The following is a 21120-nucleotide window of genomic DNA, read 5'->3' as shown; positions in this document are numbered from 1 at the left end:
GAGGGAGTTTCAAAAGGAAGGGGATATATGTATCAGTTCAGTTCAGTTCAGTCGCTCAGTCGTGTCTGACTCTTTGCGACCCCATGAATCACAGCACCCAGGCCTCCCTGTCCATCACCAACTCCCGGAGTTCACTCAGACTAACGTCCATCAAGTCAGTGATGCCATCCAGCCATCTCATCCTCTGTTGTTCCCTTCTCCTCCTGCCCCCAATCCCTCCCAGCATCTATGGCTGATTCATGTTGAGGTTTGACAGAAAACAGCAAAATTCTGTAAAGCAATTATCCTTCAATAAAAAAAAATAAATTAAAAAAAATACTGGAGTGGGTATCCATTCTTTCTCCAAAGGATCTTCCCAAACCAGGGATTGAACCCAGGTCTCCTGCATTGCAGGCAGATAATTTACTATCTGAGCCACCAATCAATAATTTCCTTACTTCCCTTCTGCCTTTTCTCTGTAAAAGTCTCCACGTTTCCTGTCCTGTGCAGTGCTCCTAGCCACTTCCAGTTCAATTAGAATTGGAACGTTACTCAATTAGAATTTATTTTTGCTCAGAAAAACCTCTTAAAATTTTTAAAATGCCTCAATTTACTTTTTAACATGATATTTAAACCTCTATTCCCTTTTCTTATGAATCTGTCTTTTATTACAGATAGATTAATTTGATAGATTACTTGATCTCAGAGGGAAATTTATTTTCCACCTGAACAGAAACAAATGATCAGTGTGTTAGACAGAAAGCAGCTGGAAATGACAAGGGAGAGAATTCTAAAATCTCAGAGATGTCTGCCAAGTATATGGGAGAAAGGGATGAGACCAGAGTGCCTTGTACTTGTCATCCTTGATGTAAATGCTAATGGGCTTAGCCCTAGATACAGTTTTAAAGGTGAATTACCTCTAACCTCTGTTCTTCTTCCCTTTAGAAAAGATCCAAAATGTATCCTCTAGGGAGTAACATTTATTCATTTCCTCAATGGTAGTTTTTTCTTTATTGACTACCCACTTATTTCAAGGAAAATGCTACATGTTGGGGACACAGGTAAAGAAGTTAACCATGGTCCCTGTCCAGATAAAGCTCAGATTCTACTTGGTGAAAGAGACATTAAGCAGATAATTGTGCAATTACTTATTTAATCACAACTGTGAAGAGCATTCTGAAGGACAAGATAATGTGTAACAGGAGTCCCATTTTAATCCTGCGGGTCAGGAAAAGTGACTTTAAAGAAATAGTATTTCAACTGAGAGTTGAGCACTTAGAGCAGCCGGTTAGGCCAGAGGTTTTGCCTTGAGGAAGAGAAGGGCATTCCAAGCTGAGGGAGGAGCATGAACAAAGGCTCTGGAATTATTTTGCACTAGATGAAATTCAGCAAAGAAGAATTAACATAAAAATGGTGCAAATGAACTTATTTATGAAACAGAAATAGAGTTACAGATGTAGAAAACAAGTTTATGGTTACCAGGAGGGAAAGCAGGAAGGGAAAAATTGGGAGATTGGGATTCAAATATACACACTACCATATATAAAATAGGCAACCCTGTTGGCTCAGAAGGTAAAGAATCTGCCTGCAATGCAGGAGACCCAGGTTCGATCCCTGGGTTGGGAAGATCTCCTGGAGGAGGGCATGGCAACCCACTCCAGCATTCTTGCCTGAAGAACTCCATGGACAGAGGAGACTGGCCCGTTATAGTCCCTGAGGTTGCAAAGAATTGGACATGACTGAACAACTGGCTTTTCACATATAAAATGGATAACTAATAAAGACCTACTGTATAGCACTGGAAACTCTATTCAATATCCTGTAATGGCCTATATGGGGAAAGAATCTAAAAAAGAGTGGATTTACTTGTATTGATTCACTTTGATGTACAGCAGAAACTAGCACAACATTGTAAATCAACTACTCTCCAATAAAAATTAAAAAATAAAGCACCATGATGGAATTAAAACAATAATAAAAATAAGAACAGATGATTGTCTATAAGAAATCCACACACAAACTAAGAATTAATATCTTACTTTAAGAAGGAAGGAGTGGTAGGGGACAAATGTTTTATATAATCACCTGTTTCCCGCAAGGGTAGACAGTGTTGGTATCTTATTTTACAAGCATCATGCAACATCAGTAGGGGATATTGAAAGTAATTCTGATTGGGGAAAGGGAAAATTTCATGGAGGCAATTATTCTAGGGTTTTACAGGATGAATTGAGCTATTATAGAAGTGAATAAACTAAAATAAGAAGCTATAGACCAACTAAATTACTCTGAAATGTAAAATATTTGATATTAGCAAAATGGCAGAATTTGTGTTTGTTTTTTCTTGGTCTATTTCTGTGGGTTCCTGAAAGCATACTGTGGAATCTGCTGCCAGAGTGATATACAATAAAGTTGCCTTGTTTACATGTTTTTGATAAGCTGTGTTTATTCTTTAAAAAATAAGAAATGATGCCATTGTCCTTTACAAAATAGCTGAGGTTTTACTTGAGCAAAATCTGTTTGGAAATGTTAAGCTGGTTACACAGAACTAATATGCCTCAAGGTGGTCATTCTCTCTGGATTAAAGCTGTGGAACAATTGTGGCTCCTGTTACAAGGAAAATGACAAAGGACCATTATGAAAAGGGACAAAAATCTCTGTTCCCAGAGGGGGACTGACAAGCTGAAAGTCCCCCTCTACATGCCAACACAAAAGCCTGATTGCCTCGGATTGTTTGCTTATGTAAATCAAAAGACTGCCATTAATTCTGCAAGTGGAACTGCTGAGCAACAAACAAGGTGGTGATTGGCTGGACTCTTGCTCGTGGATTCGTGCAAATCTGACAAATTCTGTTACTTTTGTTCTACTCTCTATCTGGATATCTTTAGGAAAAGAAGCTTGTTATTATGCACTAAAGTAAATAATTTGTGTTCTTAGAGTAGGAGTTGGATTTGAAGGCAAGAGAACTTATCAAGGATCAAGGATCTTCCCCAAAGCTCTCTCCGACTGGGACTCAACTGTACATTATGACAGACGTACCAGTGACATTCAGTCAGGTGGAGTGTAACGGGGATACACCCCCTGAAAACGGTCAACAAAAGATTACCAAAATCACAGAAGAAGCCAGTGACGTGGATGGCACCCCACCATACTGCAGGGTAGAACCTAGACTTGATGTACCCACAGAAAGAAATCAGGAGAAAAGTGAAAAATTACAAGAGGACATACTGCTCAGCTCGTCCATGGATGAGAAGATTCTAAAAGGTAAAGCATTTTCCTTCTCTCTAATTTGCTTTGATTTGATTTGTGAACTCACTCAGGAGTCTTTGGATAAACTGTTATGAAGGAGTAAATGGCACATCCTTCCACTCTTGTCCTTGTCCAAATGTGGCCCCTTATCCTGTTGGGGCTTCAGAGCATAAGGACTAAACCTCTGCCTTGGGTCAAATCCAAGCTCATTTATTTGAGAGTTCTGTCATCCTGGACAACTTTCCTGGCCTTCTGAAGCATTAGTTGTCTCATTAGAAGAAGGCAGATAATAGTACTGATAGTTGTAGAGTTATTGTGAAAATTATTGTTTGTTAAATGTTAACTTCTGTTATTTATCATTATGTGGGCAGCTCCATTATTATTTGGTTAAAGGGAATTCGTAAATTCAATTTTTCTTTCTAAATCTATCTGTAAGTATCAGAATTCATGGTACTATACCTTATACAGACATTGAAGAAAAAATTATCATTATGTTTACAAGTAAAGAACTCAGTGAAGAAATGAGTTCAAAGAGTGAAATAGTTATTTTAGTGACCACAAAAAAAGTCTACCTCATTAGGGTCTAAATTGGTAATTTATTTATCTTAAACTACTTAAATGTTAAAATATTTATCTTATGGGGTTTTTCCCTCCAGAAAAACCAGAAGAGAAGCTCTATGTTGTTCATAAGGCTATCACAGATCTTTCTCTCCAAGAAACAAGTGTTGATGAAATGGCATTGAGAGAAGGTAAGAAGAACTTCCATTTTGTACACAGAAATTGTTTGACTGGATATGGAGGGCAGTTTTTGCATGGGATGTTGTATGAGTGTGGTATTAAAAAAGGACTCCAGAAGTCATTTTGAAGTCATGCTGTTTTAGGCAGATAAGGGAGTCTGGACTTATCTGTGGGTTCTACCTTAGAAAGCATTATAGACTCTTCAAGACTGAAACTGCATGGATCTGTATAATTGCATGGCACACTTTGACTTGATGATATGACATCTGCATCTTAATAAATTAGTCAACAGTATCAACCTTTCCTTTTGATTTAGTGTCTTCAAGTCTGTGTCAGGCACCTTGCAAATTGTAAATGTTTCAAAAATTGATTTATCCTAAAAGTTTACCATTGGCATACAGTTTAAAATAATCTTATAAATTTATTTGATCTATAGGAAAATTCTAGGCCTCTGAGGTAAGTACAAAATGGTTACCTAATTCTTGTCAAAGAAATCTTCCGAGTGATGAAGTTAATTCTAATTGTGTCCTTTCAGAAAACGCCTGAGTAAGAAGAACATGGATTTTTAAATAATTATATTATTTTACAAATAAACTCAAGAGTCTAAGAGACACAAAGTGTTTCAGACTTCTAAGGAAACACTTACATTCAAATAATTTCCAAATAAAGTGCAAGATAAAAATCTATTAATTAATTATTCATATCATCTCTTGCAGGCATAAATATCTTATCTCAAAATTGAAACCAGCTTGGTAGACCTAAGTGACTTAGTTTATTTAGGACCTTAACAAGCAAAACATTGAAGAATTATTGATTGAAATATTAGAACACTATATAAAATAGTAGATGCCAAGGTTGTTGGCAGTTTCCTGAGTTTGTCCACCTTGTCTGGACACCTCTCAGTCTGTCTGCTGACTGCATACAGTGGTCCACTGCATAGTCCCTCATGGAATCATGTCATAAGCCGCAGTCATTGTCATGTTCTTACATTATCACAGTTAATTTATTAAGACCTAAACCCTATGAAATGAACTAAATAATCTCTTGCCCTAACCCTTCTGCTGCCAATGAGCAAGCAAACTGTCAAAGACAGAGATCTCAACTTTTATCTAGAGTCCCTTTCAAGTTTCTGACCAGAAGGTCAGCTGGAGACAATAGTTCTCTAAGATCTTCCATTTTCTTTAAATAAAGAATAAAAGCAGTCTTGAGTTTTAAAAGTGGGTAGTTTCAGGGTGAATTTTTCCCGGCATGAATCCTTTTGTGTTTGGTGGAACATATGTTTCTGCTGTAGGGTTAGAAGGACACATTTTGGTATCTTTTATTTTCACAGTGGCAAACAGCTAAAAAGTCTCTGGAGCAAATACTCTTGGGTTGAAAACTAGGAAAATGTTAAAAATACTGAGAAAAATACTATACTTTAAAGACAGAAGTAATTTCACGCATGACAACTCTATGCCTGAGTCATGAATAAGAGACAAAAGATCAGTTTCTTTGGTTCTTGTGAAAAAAAGAAAACCAAACAAGATTATAGTAAACATTATAATGTGTATTTATAATGTAAAGAATACTGACTGGATGCCAGTGGCCCGATAGGAGCTGAGCACAAGTAATGAGGAGTGATGATCCATCTTTACTTCTATCTGTTTGTATAACTTTACAATTATAGTTGGGAAAATAAAATGAGAAGAGAATGAAAAATCTTCGATGGAAATGGACTTGTTAACATCTTTCCGTGAAAATAGGAAGCTGTGGAGGAGAAAGGCAAACAGAAACAGTGCCTCTCATTTTATTTAAAGACTCTACTATTCTTGTCTGGGCAATCCCATGGACAGAGGAGCCTGGCGGGCTACAGTCCATGGGGTTGTAAAGGAATTGGACATGACTTAGCAAATAAACAACAATGGTGTTGAAAGAGAATAGTAAACATAACCTTGAGTCAGGCACACTGCAGGCTGAAGCTTCTCACTGAAGTCCTTTAGGGGTGAAAGCTCTGAAAACAATCTCTACGCTCTCCTTATTAATTGGTTTTTGCATGCTCAATAAATGTTATTGAGGATATGCTGATAGGATCTGTTTGAAAAGTGAAAATTGCAGTGAATTAAATGAGCCTTTTTAAAGTCACTACATACTACCAAACCACTTGAGTCAATTAGTTGTTCGCTGAGGACGTGTCTAAAACAGTAGGCTAATCTAGCATTAGCTAGATATGACCTCAGTGTGATTTTTAAATCTTGACTCGCTAGCAGTCAGTGGCAGATCCTAGACTATACTGTGTGTCCTTTGGTGGACTTGGTGCCTTGATTAGCCCAGCACCTGTCTCTTGGCCATCTGTGGTTGCCTGCTCCTTCTCTACACCTTGCTATTTTAGGACAGCTCTGAGAAGCATGGTGGCAAATACTGAATTTGCTATTCTGAGTGAGAACAGTCATTGGCAGTCATTATTTCATTATTTTTACTGTCGGAAGGAAGTCTTTTTTCACTGTGAGATATTTTTCTAATTTTCTTTGAGGAATATCCATGTGTGTTTAGGAAACAGGTCCCTGTGTGTGTGTGTTTTAACATATTCATATACCCAGTCATGATAAGCTAGACAGGATTTTTAAAAGTGTCTTATGGAATACCAGTCTCACTAGATATAGTTGTTGTTCAGTCGCTAGTTGTTGTTCAGTTGCTAAGTCGTGTCTGACACACCAGCCTCCTCCATTGGCTCCTCCATTAGCTCCCCGAGTTTGCTCGCATTCATGACCATTGAACCAATAATGCTGTCTAACCATCTCATCCTCTGCCAATCCATTTTCCTTTTGCCTTCAATCTTTCCCAGCACCAGGGGTCTTTTCCAATGAGACAGCTCTTAGGATCAGGTAGCCAAAGGACTGGAACTTCAGCTTTAGCAACAGTCCTTCCAAAGAATATCCAGGGTTGATTTCCTTTAGGACTGACTGGTTTGATCACCTTGCAACAGTCATCCATAACAAAAATTTCCATAGTAAAATGAGGTTGGGTTGCTGGATCCTAATATTCATTAGCATTTTAAAGGTTCAGATAAATTCTGAGGAAGCTTACTTGTGTTTAATGCAGTGTTTTCTGAGATAATTTGATGGGGTAGCCTGTTCCATTGTGTAAAACATATTAATAACCCACAGAACAATATGTCATAAAATATATGCTGGAAAATGGTTGTACAGAAATATAATCTGGAGAATATGTGGGTATTTTGAAATCTCTACACATATCAACTACCAATTGATTTTGCTACAGGGTATCAGTGGGAGAAGATTCCTTTGAGCAGCAGCAACCAAGAAATAAGCAGACAAAAGGAGAGTATTTCTGAACAACCTCTAGAGGAGAGAGAAGATGAGGAGCTGGAGAACACAGCTCTTCAGGCAACTGAAATTGAATGGTTAGGATTTCAGAAACCTAGCCAGGTTGATGCCTCACATTCTAAGCAGGATGAAGAGCAAGAGGTTTGGGATGAAGAAACTAATAACGATGATGATGATGATTGCAAAGATGATGAAGATGAAGTTCGCGTGATAGGATTTAAGAAAAAAAATGAAGAGGATACTCAATTAAAAGAAGAGGGTGATGCAAGTGAGGACTCCCCACTGAGTAGCCCCAGTTCCCAACCTGTCACACCTGATGAGCAGCCGACCTTCGGGAAGAAGGGTGATTTCTCCAGAAATGCTTATTCAAGATACAATACGATATCCTATAGGAAAATCAGAAAGGGGAACACCAAGCAAAGAATTGATGAATTCGAGTCTATGATAAACTAACTGGAACTGAGACATTCTCATGCCCACTAAAGCAAAAGCTAATTTGGTTTTCCTGATATATATCTTTGTTGCCTTATATGAGTTGTTGTCTTTAAAGAAATGGAAGCTGAATCTCTGTTTCACTGTAGAGTAATGTGGAAATAACCCTAGTAAAAATTCAGTCTGGTAATCTCAAGTCAAAAAGCTTTAGGCTCGTTCTTGGACATTTGTTTTTAAAACTTCACTAATATAGCCTTATGTGCTAAGCACTAAACAGCAAGCACCACCAGGAAATCCAACATTTATAAAAGTTTGGCTTTAAAAGTAGCAATGCTGGGAAATGTAGTCATCAAATGAAAGAGTACTATTTGAAATGAAATGTAGTTCTTTTTTGTGTCTTTCTTCCTGAACATTGAGGGGGATAGAAAGTCTGGTATCAAATCTCTCTTTATTTAAGATGTGATTTTATAGACTCTGGCAATAAACTTTCCAGAATACTTTGCCTTTCTTATTACCTTCAGATTTTAAGTTGTTTCTTTTGGTATCCATGGAGTGAAATTCTGTATAGGTCGCCTTCCTAGGTGTTACCATTCACTAAATTTTCTCACTAGAGGGGCTGAGCAATTGTCAGTCAGGAAAATTCTGTTTACTAAACGTTGGCTTTATGCTCTCCAGATGAATTAAACCCATTGTGAGATTGCTGGAAGGAGGGGTTGGAAGATTTTTGGGCAATTGACTAAAGAGTTATATCAGATAGTTTATTTCTGAAACTGAAAACAAAATCTTGTCTAGCACAGTTAAAGTCATTAAACATGAAAATGACAGCTTTAGCACAATTTTAAGAAAATACCCCTCTCTATTACTACACTTTCTCTTATTAACAGAATCTCAGAATAATTTTCTTTCCTTAGAAACCTGAGACAACTCTAGTCATAACTGTACTAGTTACTATGAAAATGGAAATAATTATCTTAGAATATTTTCAAAGTAGAGTGTGAGTGTGTATTTTTAGTGAGAAAGCTCTGATGGTTGTTGGGAATATATAATTTACTGGACCTCAGCCCAAATCAAGATGCTTAAAACTGTGCTTGTGAAGCTTCACTCAAACCAATGTGTCAAATAATGTATTGAATATTTATGAAAAGGGAGAATCTATATTTATATTTTTAGATCCATAATTTTTCATTTCATGCTTCTATATATATTACCCTCAACTTTCTGTCACCACAGATAAAGACATTTTTTTGGCCCTGGGAATAAAAAGACAATTCCTTATTGTCTGAATGTAATACAGTCTTCATTGTACTATTCAACCCTTTGTTTACTTATTTTCATTTTGTGAAAAACCCTGGGTTAGTCCTTCTCAGATTATTGCTTATTTATGTGTAACAAATCCCACACATTCTAAAGGCACTTTCTTTAATTCTCTATTGTCATATAATATGTTTCCATAGTATCATACACTATTATTTAGTGTTTATGAGACTCAATTTTGAATTTTTCTTTTTGTTTTTTTCCAAGCAGATACTTTATAACCTGACCATATCAAAGTCTGTCATGCTTAGTCTATAGAATCTATACATTTTATTCTCAACAATGTAAGTGTTCAGAATAAAGTCAGGAAAATCAGGTCTTTATTGATAAATTTAAGTAGAAGATTGATGCACTAGGACAGTTACCTGTTTATTTAGTGCCTTTAAATCTTTTTACCTGGACAACCTATTTTCTTATTTGGATTACTGGTGACCCCTATAATTTTCTACTTAACTTCAAAGCACAGTATTGTATTATCCACCACAGGACAGGACCAATTGTTAACCTACAATCAACAGGGCCTGCATTTTGAATTATTTCAGCAGAGGTGGCAACTTCCAGTGGAACTTGAGTGAGGTGTATGGTCTGTGGTCATTCGATGTGGCCAATCAACTATCTCTGATTGGGCTCCAAAATATAGTAACTCTGGCCCTTTTAGCTTTGTGATATCTTATCAGATGATTAACCAGCTATGAAAGATTACCACAAGACTATTGCAGGGTATGTTCAATGAGTAAATGCTTAATGCTCACGGAGGAGGCAATGTAGTTGCAGAGCATTAAACTATCATTTGGCATCAGTGCTAATTGCCCCGTGCTGCATGTTGCTGTATACCCCAGAATTAAGGAACCAGAAGCACATAACAGTGATAGGTGGCTCTGTGATTCTTTCTAACTTAGGAAAGACAAAGGTCTGGTTCCAATTGTAGTGGGTGGGTCTTTGACATTTGAAAAGCATATAGGACACATTAAGAATACAAATTGGGAGCGACATGTGAAGGCTTACTGCCTTTGGGATCCAAGGTTCAGGGATGGAAGAAGGACTCTGGTAGCTGTTAGGAGGGAGACCTGATTTATTATGAAAATGCTGATATTCCTTGCCTGGCTTTTTATCTTCCTTAGATGCTGGGTGAACAGGAAGTAATAACAGCTCTATTTCTCTGTCAATATAAAACTTACCCTTCATATAATGCTACCTTTAAAGACACAGCATGTACATCAGACTCTATCGATCTACCTATTAACAGTTTAAACAAAGAACTTCTGTGTTTGCTTGTTCTCAATAAAAGTTTGTATCCTTGTTTTTTTTGGTGTCTAGATTTTACTTTCTCTAGTTGCCTTTTAAAATTTAGAAGGACCCTTGCACATCAGCAGCTATTAAGACCATCAATAAATGCTTTTTCAAAAATCAAGACAACACCTTATTTTAACTCATTTGCATTATTTATTTCAAAAAGGTCTTAAAATACTTGTATATGAAATTGCAAAAACAATTTCTGATGGGTAGATATGTAATGTTCATCAAACATTTCTATTATTTTTACAGGAATTGAACTATTGTTTTAGATGCATCTTAATTCCAACAACTTGAAACATATATACATATATCTTTGAAGTCTCTAAGGTAAAACATTGCTGTAAACTATGCGGACGTTTTTATAGTAATTGTTTTATGTATTTACATGGTGTAGTACTTTTGGAACATTTTCAAATGGAGAATGGGCATTTAAGTTTTTCAAAATGATAAGAAAACATTTAAAATAAGTAATAATAGAGAATTACAGAAAAAGAAGAAACACCAGCATATCATAAAGAAGAAATATGTCTGACCATATGAGAAAGGCACTAGTTCTTTTAAAGCCTAAACTTTCACTGCTCCATAAAATTAAGAGGGCTATAAAAAGTAATGTCAAAAGTATAGCAAACATTTGCTAATATTATAGAGCATCAGACAGTAACATAATAAATATGAATGCCAAAATGTGTGAAGAACACAAGGTAAGTAGAACATCCAATCAGCATAAACACATGGGTAGTAATGAGCAGTGGAAATCACCCAAATATATGCAAAACTATAAAATCAAAGAGCTTTGTAATTAACTACTAGTTTGAAAGAGTTTTGGATATGATTTTGAAAGGTAATTGAACTTTTACTTAGAAACTTAGGTAATCAATAACAAAATTCACTAATTTAACCTTTGTCTTCTCTTTTTCTATGCCAGCCTCTTAGAGCTAATATGCATAAAACTAGGAACATTCCATACAGTAGTCATGTACGAATGTGAGAGTTGGACTATAAAGAAAGCTGAGCACCGAAGAATTGATGCTTTTGAACTGTGGTGTTGGAGAAGACTCTTGAGAGTCCCTTGGACTTCAAGGAGATCCAACAAGTCCAACCTAAAGGAAATCAGTCCTGAGTATTCACTGGAAGGACTGATGCTGAAGCTGAAACTTCAATACTTTGGCCTCCTGATGTGCAGAACTGACTTGTAGGAAAAGACCCTGATGCTGGGAAATATTGAAAGCAGCAGGAGAAGGGGACGACAGAGGATGAGAAGGTTGAATGACATCACTGACTCAATGGACTTGAGTTTGAGCAAGCTCTGGGAGTTGGTGATGGGCAGAGAAGCTTGGTGTGCTGCAGTCCATGGGGTCGCAAAGAGTCGGACATGGTTGAGCCACTGAACTGAGCAACATTCAGGCAGTTGTTTGAAGGAGAATTAAGACATATGTATAAACCTAAACTGAATAACAAGGATCCTGATAATTTAGTTTGTTTACTCCTCACATCTGGAAAATAATAGCCAGAGTAAAAGTCCACAAGAGATTCTTTCGTACAGAAGGCCAGATGCAGACAAAGCTGTGTACTTGAAAGAAACTTAAAAATATCCCAAACATTTAAAAATGTTTCTTTCTTTGTAGAAACTCTTGGTTTTACTTTCTGTCAATTCAAAGTATAAAATATAGAAGCATCAGTTCAGTTCAGTTCAGTCGCTCAGTCGTGTCCGACTCTTTGTGACCCCATGAATCATAACATGCCAGGCCTCCTTGTCCATCACCAACTCCTGGAGTTTACCCAAACTCATGTCCATTGAGTTGTGATACGATCTAGCCATCTCATCCTCTGTTGTCTCCTTCTCCTCCTACCACCAATCCCTCCCAGCATCAGAGCCTTTTCCAATGAGTCAACTCTTCACATGAGGTGGCCAAAGTATTGGAATTTCAGCTTCAGCATCAGTTCATCCAATGAACACCAAGGACTGATCTCCTTTAGGATGGACTGGTTGGATCTCCTTGCAGTCCAAGGGACTCTCAAGAGTCTTCTCCAACACCACACTTCAAAAGCATCAATTCTTCAGTGCTCAGCTTTCTTCACAGTGCAACTCTCACATCCATACATGACCACTGGAAAAACCATAGCCTTGACTAGACAGACCTTTGTTGGCAAAGTAATGTCTCTGCTTTTCAATATGCTATCTAGGTTGGCCATAACTTTCCTTCCAAGGAGTAGGTGACTTTTAATTTCATGGCTGCAGTCATCATCTGCAGTGATTTTGGAGCCCCCCCCCCAAAAAAATAAAGTCTGACACGCTGTTTCCACTGTTTCCCCATCTATTTGCCATGAAGTGATGGGACCAGATGCCATGCTCTTCATTTTCTGAATGTTGAGCTTTAAGCCAACTTTTTCACTCTCCTCTTTTACTTTCATCTAGAGGCTTTTGAGTTCCTCTTCACTTTCTGCCATAAAGGTGGTGCCATCTGCATATCTGAGGTTATTGATATTTCTCCCGGCAATCTTGATTCCAGCTTGTGCTTCTTCCAGCCCATCGTTTCTCATGATGTACTCTGCATATAAGTTATATAAACAGGGTCACAATATACAGCCTTGAAGTACTCCTTTTCCTATTTGAAACCAGTCTGTTGTTCCATGTCTAGTTCTAACTGTTGCTTACTGACCTACATATAGGTTTCTCAAGAGGCAGGTCAGGTGGTCTGATATTTCCATCTCTTTCAGAATTTTCCAGTTTGTTTTGATCCACCCAGTCAAAGGCTTTGGCATAGTCAATAAAGCAGAAATACGTGTTTTTCTGGAACTCTCTTGCTTTTTCCATGATCCAGCGGATGTTGGCAATTTGATCCCTGGTTCCTCCACCTTTTCTAAAACCAGCTTGAACATCTGGAAGTTCACAGTTCATGTATTGTTGAAGTCTGGCTTAGAGAATTTTGAGCATTACTTTACTAGCGTGTGAGATGAGTGCAATTGTGCAGTAGTTTGAGCATTCTTTGACATTGCCTTTCTTTGGGATTGGAATGAAAACTGACCTTTTCCAGTCTTGTGGCCACTGCTGATTTTTCCAAATTTGCTGGCATATTGAGTGTAGCACTTTCACAGCATCATCTTTCAGGATTTGAAATAGCTCAACTGGAATTCCATCACCTCCACTAGCTTTGTTCGTAGTGATGCTTTCTAAGGCCCACTTGACTTCACATTCCAGGATGTCTGACTCTAGGTAAGTGATCACACCATCATGATTATCTGGGTTGTGAAGATCTTTTTTTGTACAGTTCTTCTGTGTATTCTTGCAGCCATTTATATATATATATGTTTTAGTTTCAATATCTACTATAAAGACTTTATATAGATATTTAGGACCGATATCCTTGACTGGGAAAAATCCATCCATCAATAACAAAATAGGAAAGCCTCGTTTTCAAAGAAATTATTTGTTACTACTTATTCGATGTCAAACGTTGTCATTAGAAACTCAGTATATTAGAAGTTGCTCTATTTGTTGGAAAATAAGAGTTCTGTGTTTTTGGAAAGCAAGACTCACATAAACTTTCAAAGAGACCCAAATCATAGTGATAGCTGCCAGTTGACTCTTCAGGTTGAAAGCAGGGGCATTAAATCTACTTAGTGTAATGGTATTTTTTTCCCCTTTATTTTAGACACAAATACCAGAAACACTGAAATTCCATCCTTTCAACTTCACCAGGAGTTTGATATTTTTGATGTTGTTCCGTTGTTAAGTCATGTTCGATTCTTTAAGACCCCATGGACTGCAGCATGTCAGGCTCCCCTGTCCTTCACTATCACTAGTTTACTCAGAGTCATGTCCATTGAGTTGACGATGCTATCTAACCATCTCATCCTCTGTTGTCCCCTTTTCCTTTTGCATTCAATCTTTCCTAGCTTCAGGGTCTTTTCCAATGAGTTGGCTATTTGCATCAGGTGGCCAAAGGTTTGGAGATACTCTTTTACATGATTTGTTCAAGCTGTCTGTGGAATGACTATTTGTCCAAAATAAATATTTATGTATATAAGCTGTAGTTCGTGTCTTTTTCTCATGTCAAGGTATCTTGGCTTCTAGCAATTGTTGAATACGCTCATGCAAAGGTTTCTGTAAAAGCACTTTGGTGACAATCTACACAGTGAAGTGAAAGTTACAAGACTTGGTTTTTGTCTTAAATTTAAGGACTCTGATTTTCCACTTCCCACCTGCACTCAAATTAAGCAATCTGTCAGCTTTGATTAATGGTTAAGGGAACAAAGAGTTGGTAATATCACTCACAGAGAAGCAATCTCTCTATGTCCACTTCTCTCTCTCTCATACTTGTTCTAGGAAATGGAAAGGAATAAGTCTTGCATGAAGTCAGGAGATAAGACCACTGAGAAATGTGTGTATAACTATCCTTAAGCCTACACTTCAGTTGTTTAACAGTAAGGAGTGAAGCCTCTATTTCCTGTTGGTTCAACATCCAAAAAGATTTGACCAAAATGTCACATCAAATCACCAAAAATCACATCTCACCATCAAAAAGACTCTGTACCGTAGGATTTTAACTGAGCCCACCTAGGTTGCCTGCCCTACTTATAAAAGAAGAAATAGGAAGAAAAAGAGAAGAAGAAGAAGAAAAAGAAGGAGAGGAGGTAGAGGAAGAAGAGGAAAAAGAATAAAAAAAATCATAGAAGAATGGTTTTGTGAAAGAGGCTCACTTTTTTTTTTTTTTGAGCCTGATAGAATGGAATCTGGATTTTAACTCTTTCTAGTGTGATGCCTTTAGACAATCCCTCTCAATCATCTTCGTCTGCATAATGAGGAGGAGACTCACCTCACTGAGTTGTGCAGACTGAGATGAGGCACAAACAATGCCTAGCACATAGTAGATACTCAAGGTAATTAGTCCCATCTCTTTTCTCTTTATTTCTTGTAATGTCCTTGTTTTTATTCAAGATCGTGGACTTTCTTTTGAGATGGAATTTGTTTTCTACGTTTGAATGTGGAAGATAAAGATATTAAAACAAAAACTGTACCATCTGGTGTACCTCAGCTCTCTTCTCATGCATGGTAGCCTCTTGAAAATCATTCTAAGCCATCCATAAAATCAAGATTGCTGGGGAAATTGAATTCCTACACTATAACTGGTCTATTTTCCCCTGTACAATCTTGAAGGTTATTATTCTAAAGGAAAGATGCTTTATTATTCAAGAAAGTATTTCCAAATTAGTTGAAAGCTAATGACACTTTATGATCATGGTGCATAGTAGTTTTTGCCCTTGTGAATGACAGTTGATTGAACATCAACAAGCAGAACTGAGCAAAGTTGATGCTGGTGATAAAACACAGTTGTACCAGCAACAGCTGTGCCATCCTTCAAGAGTAGCGGTTGAAAATGAGAAAAGAACCGTGCAAAGTGGAAGACTCAGAAGTACTCAAACGGTTTGGTAAGTTAGGTTTTGAGCCAATAAGACCTGTAAAATATTATCAACTATGCTTGTGTTCAAGGTACTGAGATGCATATATATTTTTCTAGGAAAAGGTAATAAATAGCTTAAGCTAATCCAGGGAAAACTCTATAAAGGCCCTAAGAACAGAACCCCTTTCGAAGAACTCAGGGCTGATAAAGACCCTAATATGTCTCATCCAAGGGTTTACCATTAGAAGTACCAGAATATCTAGAGGCATTTATACCTTTATTACAGTCTTCAGAAAACAAAAATTTAGAGCACATTGCTCAAAAGAACGTTGGTAGTAGTTTTCACAATTAGTCAATACTCTTTTAAGGGAGATCCATATGATTTCTAACCATTGATTATTGCCTTGCTTCTTAGAATAAGTGGGAAAAACATGGTAAAAGCTGTTTCAAAAATTCTACCCAAGAACAAACATGTGATGTATGAAAATATTTCTTTGCTATACTGACAATATGGATTCAAATACAGCTTCACATAATAAGTATGTCAAGGCAAAGGCAGGAGGAGAATACACCAAACAGGTCACAGAGGGTTCTTTTGAGCAAAAACATTTGAATTTCTTCAGCTGGTATATCCAAAGATAAACCTATCCAAAACATAACTCATCTTTTTCTGAATAGAGTTGACAATTTTGGTGGAAACTGTTTTTGAATAAAAAGAGATTCATTAGACTGGCAGAAAACCTTTCAACATTTTTTCACTCATACAAAGAATTGCATAGGGCATCCAGCACACTGAGTTTGGTCAGCAACTCAACTAGTGCTTTGGCAACTAACTTATGTTTTATCCCCTACATGGCGCTCTTTTGAAAAGAATTATCTCATTTTCTAGTCATTTTCTCATCTCATCTGCAATATCAATTATTTACATAAAATATCTTAAATATGATACAAATGTTCAAAACTATTTCCCCTTCCAGTTCATAGTTATTGCTCTGCTTTTGTGTAATTAATTGGGAATTAAAATTAAAGTTTTAATAGGAAATCAGAACTAAGGACACCAAGTTTCACTGTCAACTCAATTGCACAGGTTTCTTTCTTTTTTTTTTTAAATATTAACAAGCATGTAGCATGATTATTTTCCAGACACCCAACCTCAACCGGAAAATTTATGCTTTTTTTTTTTTTTTTAAGAGTGTCATGGAGCAATTTTGGTTAGGCTGGTGGCCTCAGCTCTGGAGATCCTGATTCCAGATATTTAATTTAATCTAATCCTGATTCTAATTCTGATCCTGATTCTCTTACTAACTGGCCTGGGATTTTTAGATAGGTTATGTGTCTGCTGAACATCAAATTTCTACAAAATGAATGCAAAGGTTATCAGAATTTCTAAGGTATCTTTCAGTATGACTAAGTTTTGGCATACCTAAGATTAGGTACTCAGTTTGGATCAAAGTAATATTGGGATTGTCTCCAGATTTATCAGTGTAATCTTTAGGTCTACATCTAGGCATTTATTCTTTTCTCCTTCACAGAGGTGCAAGATCCCTTTCCTTATTTTGGCTAAATCTAGGACATTTTTCTCTTAACTCTCTTCTTCACTGTGGTTATCATTCTCTTCCCCTTTCTTTATGTCTCCTTCACTTTATTTCTACCTTGAAAACTTGGAAAGCCTATTTTAGCATACTTCATCTGTGTGAATGCTACTGAATATAAAGTAGTATTTTCACATAAGAGAACTTTCATATTTTTAGTGCTCTATTTCTGCTTTATTCATTTTAACTCCTCTTATTTGGTTCTATATTAGAGTAGGTTCAATGATGAAATTTATTTTCAGTTACTACTGTGTGAAGTGATGCAGTCTGTATTTCTTTGCGTTTTTTTTTTTTTTTTCTTGTTTAATATCCACATACATCTAGAAGCTACTTGTATGGCCATTTTTTAAAGTGCAGTTTAAAAGTACATAATGAATGGAAACATCCATGTCTAGAATTGAATAAGCATTTGACTTCCTCACTTAGAAATTTTCCACTGACTCAGAGTAAGAAAAACATTATACAGTCATCTAGATCAAAACCCTGCCATCAAGGAGTATTATATTAATATTATTTCTAACATTAGGTAAACATGTGTGCGGTTGGGTGAGATTTCACCAAGGTGAAGGCTCTGTGTTTCTGAGGTCTTTTAGTCTAGGAACTCAAGTAATTTTCTCTCTTTCCTTCTACCTCTTTTATTTTTGACGAAAAACTGGCAACTAAAGGACCAGGTTCTTATTAATTATACCTACTTGTGGGTCAAAAGAGCTGGTTTTGATCAGCCATCATTGAATATCATTGTGCTTTTCCAAGTTCTTCTGTCTTCATTTCTAGTTACCTGTTAGATGGCATGGGATAACTAGCAGGCTTTGTTCCAGCAGAGTGGAAAGCAGGCAATTCAAAAGGCCACCTAGTGCTGAAGAAGGACTCCAATCCAATGTTGAATTGTCTCCCTGAGTTAAATTTTGGTATCTCAAATATTGTGATTAAAAAAAAACCTTCCATTTAAATGTTATTAATTTTGAAAATTTTAAACTAGCATGGAGAAATATGGTCACCAAGTTCACTGTCAAATTCACAGTGTCTAGTGGGTTTACTAGATAAAAATATTACTTCCTCTTCAGTCTTCATAATAGTTTTCAAATTTCCACTTTTGATTTGGCTTTGCTGGGTCACAAGGAGCAGCTTTCAGGGTCTTCTGAGTAAAACTTCCTTCCAAGCATAACAACTGATGATAGTTTCCGAAAACAATGTGGTTCACCTGGAGAGAAAGGGGATCTGATAATGAGCCATAGGCTGAATTTAACAATTGTGATGTAAAGAAATTAAAACCAATTACCAATTTTTAAAAAAGGTGATTTCAATTTTTATGTTTTAGGAATTCCCCTGAAATAAATTAATAACATAGACAAGACTTTAGACAGTATTAAATTTGTCTTTATCTTAAACTAAATTCTCACACTCTCCAAGCTACAACTTTTAGTTCTTCATGAAGCAAAAGATGAATTTTCTGATGATATGGCTGATAACTGTATTATTAAAGGAAATAGCTCCAGATGGTGTTTACTGTATATGGTGACCGGCTCCCTCATGGATGGTAGTAAAGAAAAACAAAAACAAAAAACACCATCACAAAAAATGAGTTAATTTCTTAAGTTCATGCCTTAGAATGCAAATTTAGAATAAAATGTGTTAAAAATCATGTATTTTATTTATGAGTTCCTTACCATGTTCTCTGATAGAATGCCCAGTGTCCAGAAAGTCCAGATATAACTAGAAGTCACAGGCATTTCAGAGGGTTCTGTTATTGATTAATACTTATTAAACATCCTAGAAATTGTCGATAACCTGCTTACAACTTGCTCATGAGTTTACAATTTTTTCACCTATCAATCCTCTCAAATATCCATAACTGTGACAAAGGTCATCTTAATCATTCTTGCCTGGAGAATTCTATAGATAGAGGAGCCTGGTAGACTACAGTCCATGGGGCTGCAAAGAGTTGAACACAGCTGAACCACTAACACACACACAGAGGTTTTGAAATGCTCTAAAATTTTATCAAATAGAGGTGACTTTATAATAATTTATTTTAAAGATACTCTTACAAAAACATTGTCACCCTTGGACTTCCCTGGTGGTCCAGTGGCTGAGAATCTGCCTGCCATTGCAAGAGACACAGGTTCGATCCATGATCTGGGAAGATTGCCGTGGGGCAACTAGGCCCAGGTGCCACAACTGCTGAAGTCTTTATTCCCCAGCACCTGTGCTCCACGGCGAGAGAAGCCACCTCAATGAGAAGCCCATGCACAGCAACTAGAGAGTGATCCCTGCTTGCTGCAACTAGACAAAGCCCCTGTAGCAGAGAAGACCCAGCACAGCCAAAGAAAAAACCCAGAATATTGTCACCCTTTTAGAATTTTAGAAATATGATGTTTGAGTAACCTCAAGGATTTGTAAAAAGATGACATTGAGAAGATCTGGATTAGCTATGATAATCCGCTGGTGAGTTGTAAAGAGATCCCTCAAGTATAATAGGGATGAGGTATGAAAAGGAAGATTGGAGAGTGTGATGCTTAGGTCCTAATTTTATCTTGAGCAGGGCAAAAAAATGTCATGAAGAGAGCAATCACTGGCTGTGACATCAGAAAGAATGGAGACACTCCAAGGAAAAAAGTGTGCATGCTTTGGGGTCATCCCTGAGCAAAATGATGGTCTTCAATCAAAACGATACTCACTACTCATTCAGTGGGTTTGGTGGCTACCTGCTAGTGAGACAGAAAAAAATTTGAGAAGGCAGGCCTGAAATTATTCCTGCCATTCAAAGATCCTACAGAAAACTTAGGACTTTGTATCTTACTAAAATATGATTGGGGAAAGCAGAGTACTTGGGCAGTGAATAGGATAGGGCATGGTTGTTCTGGTTAATATCTACAACCTGACCTCTGGAAAACCATCCCTTGATTTCTAGCATGGGGTTTTGTAAATACTCCTGTCATGGTTGGTTTCAATCACCAATGTGACATCACTGAGTGTGAAGTTGGCAAGAGCTGCACACGGTCAGCACCTGCAAGCTGGTTGGAACTGACTCCAGCACCCAGAGACTCCAGCACCCTTAGACTCTCCAGAGCCTAAGTCTTGAGGAACCAGAGGACATGAGAAAATCTCTCTAAGGAAAGGAGGCAGAAACTGGAGACAGATTCATACTAAGCGCAGGGCTTGGGGAAACACACTGCTTCTTGCTTTCCCCATCTACTCTCCCTATAAACTTTTCTGATAATCAATGAGAACCAGTTCTAAGCCATAAGCCTGACTTTTGGCATTGCTAACTGACTTTCAGAAGCAAATGACTTTCAGAAACAAAGATGATAACAGAAATATAACCAACAGAACTGATTTGAAGTAAATTTTGTTAAAAGAATAAAAAAGGACTCAACAATTTATAAAAAAAAATCTGTTTATCTCTGTGTAAGACTTTACACTGCCTCTATTGTCCCTTATACATTTAAAGCCTCTGACTGAGGAAGCTGACGAGGAGGGTTTATGTCGCATTTAATGGAAAGTTGGATTTGTGGTAAGGAAGAGGTACAAATATTTTGCTTACCAGTTCTGGACGGACCACTGATGTTGATTTATGCAGCCATCTTAGCCCTTTGTTTCTGTTATCACAAAGCTGCAGCCTCAGGGCCCCGTTATCAGGCACAGGAGCTAAGCACCACGCTCTGTGTTTAATAAGCCTTAACCAGGTGTAATTAAATTGTTGAAGCTGTGGGGAAAATGTATAAGGAGAAGGTGACTTTCGGCAGCAAACTCTTTGCTAAACATTTTTATTAGTAATGCTTAAGAATATAGGCACTC

General features: G+C 37.1%; 2 protein-coding genes across 2 annotated transcripts in view; one reads left to right on the top strand and one right to left on the bottom strand.

The window, feature by feature from the left end:
• ERMN (ermin) lies at window positions 2670-10336 on the top strand. The gene is made up of 3 exons (XM_005676116.3): window positions 2670-3240; window positions 3882-3974; window positions 7222-10336. The coding sequence occupies exons 1-3, from the start codon at window positions 3003-3005 to the stop codon at window positions 7737-7739; spliced, it is 849 nt and encodes a 282-aa protein (XP_005676173.2). The 5' UTR covers window positions 2670-3002; the 3' UTR covers window positions 7740-10336.
• Window positions 15989-21120, bottom strand: part of GALNT5 (polypeptide N-acetylgalactosaminyltransferase 5) — a 41685-nt gene continuing 36553 nt past the window's right edge. The window contains exons 9-10 of the mRNA XM_005676117.3: window positions 20867-21028; window positions 15989-18523 (exon numbers count right to left, since the gene is read on the bottom strand). Coding sequence (XP_005676174.2) covers window positions 18383-18523; window positions 20867-21028 — 303 coding nt within the window. The 3' untranslated portion in view covers window positions 15989-18382. The remainder of the gene's footprint in view (window positions 18524-20866; window positions 21029-21120) is intronic.

The sequence above is a fragment of the Capra hircus genome, chromosome 2 (assembly GCF_001704415.2).
Source record: "Capra hircus breed San Clemente chromosome 2, ASM170441v1, whole genome shotgun sequence".
In the NCBI taxonomy this organism is placed as follows: Eukaryota; Metazoa; Chordata; class Mammalia; order Artiodactyla; family Bovidae; genus Capra; species Capra hircus.
This window is presented reverse-complemented; position numbering and strand designations above follow the sequence as displayed.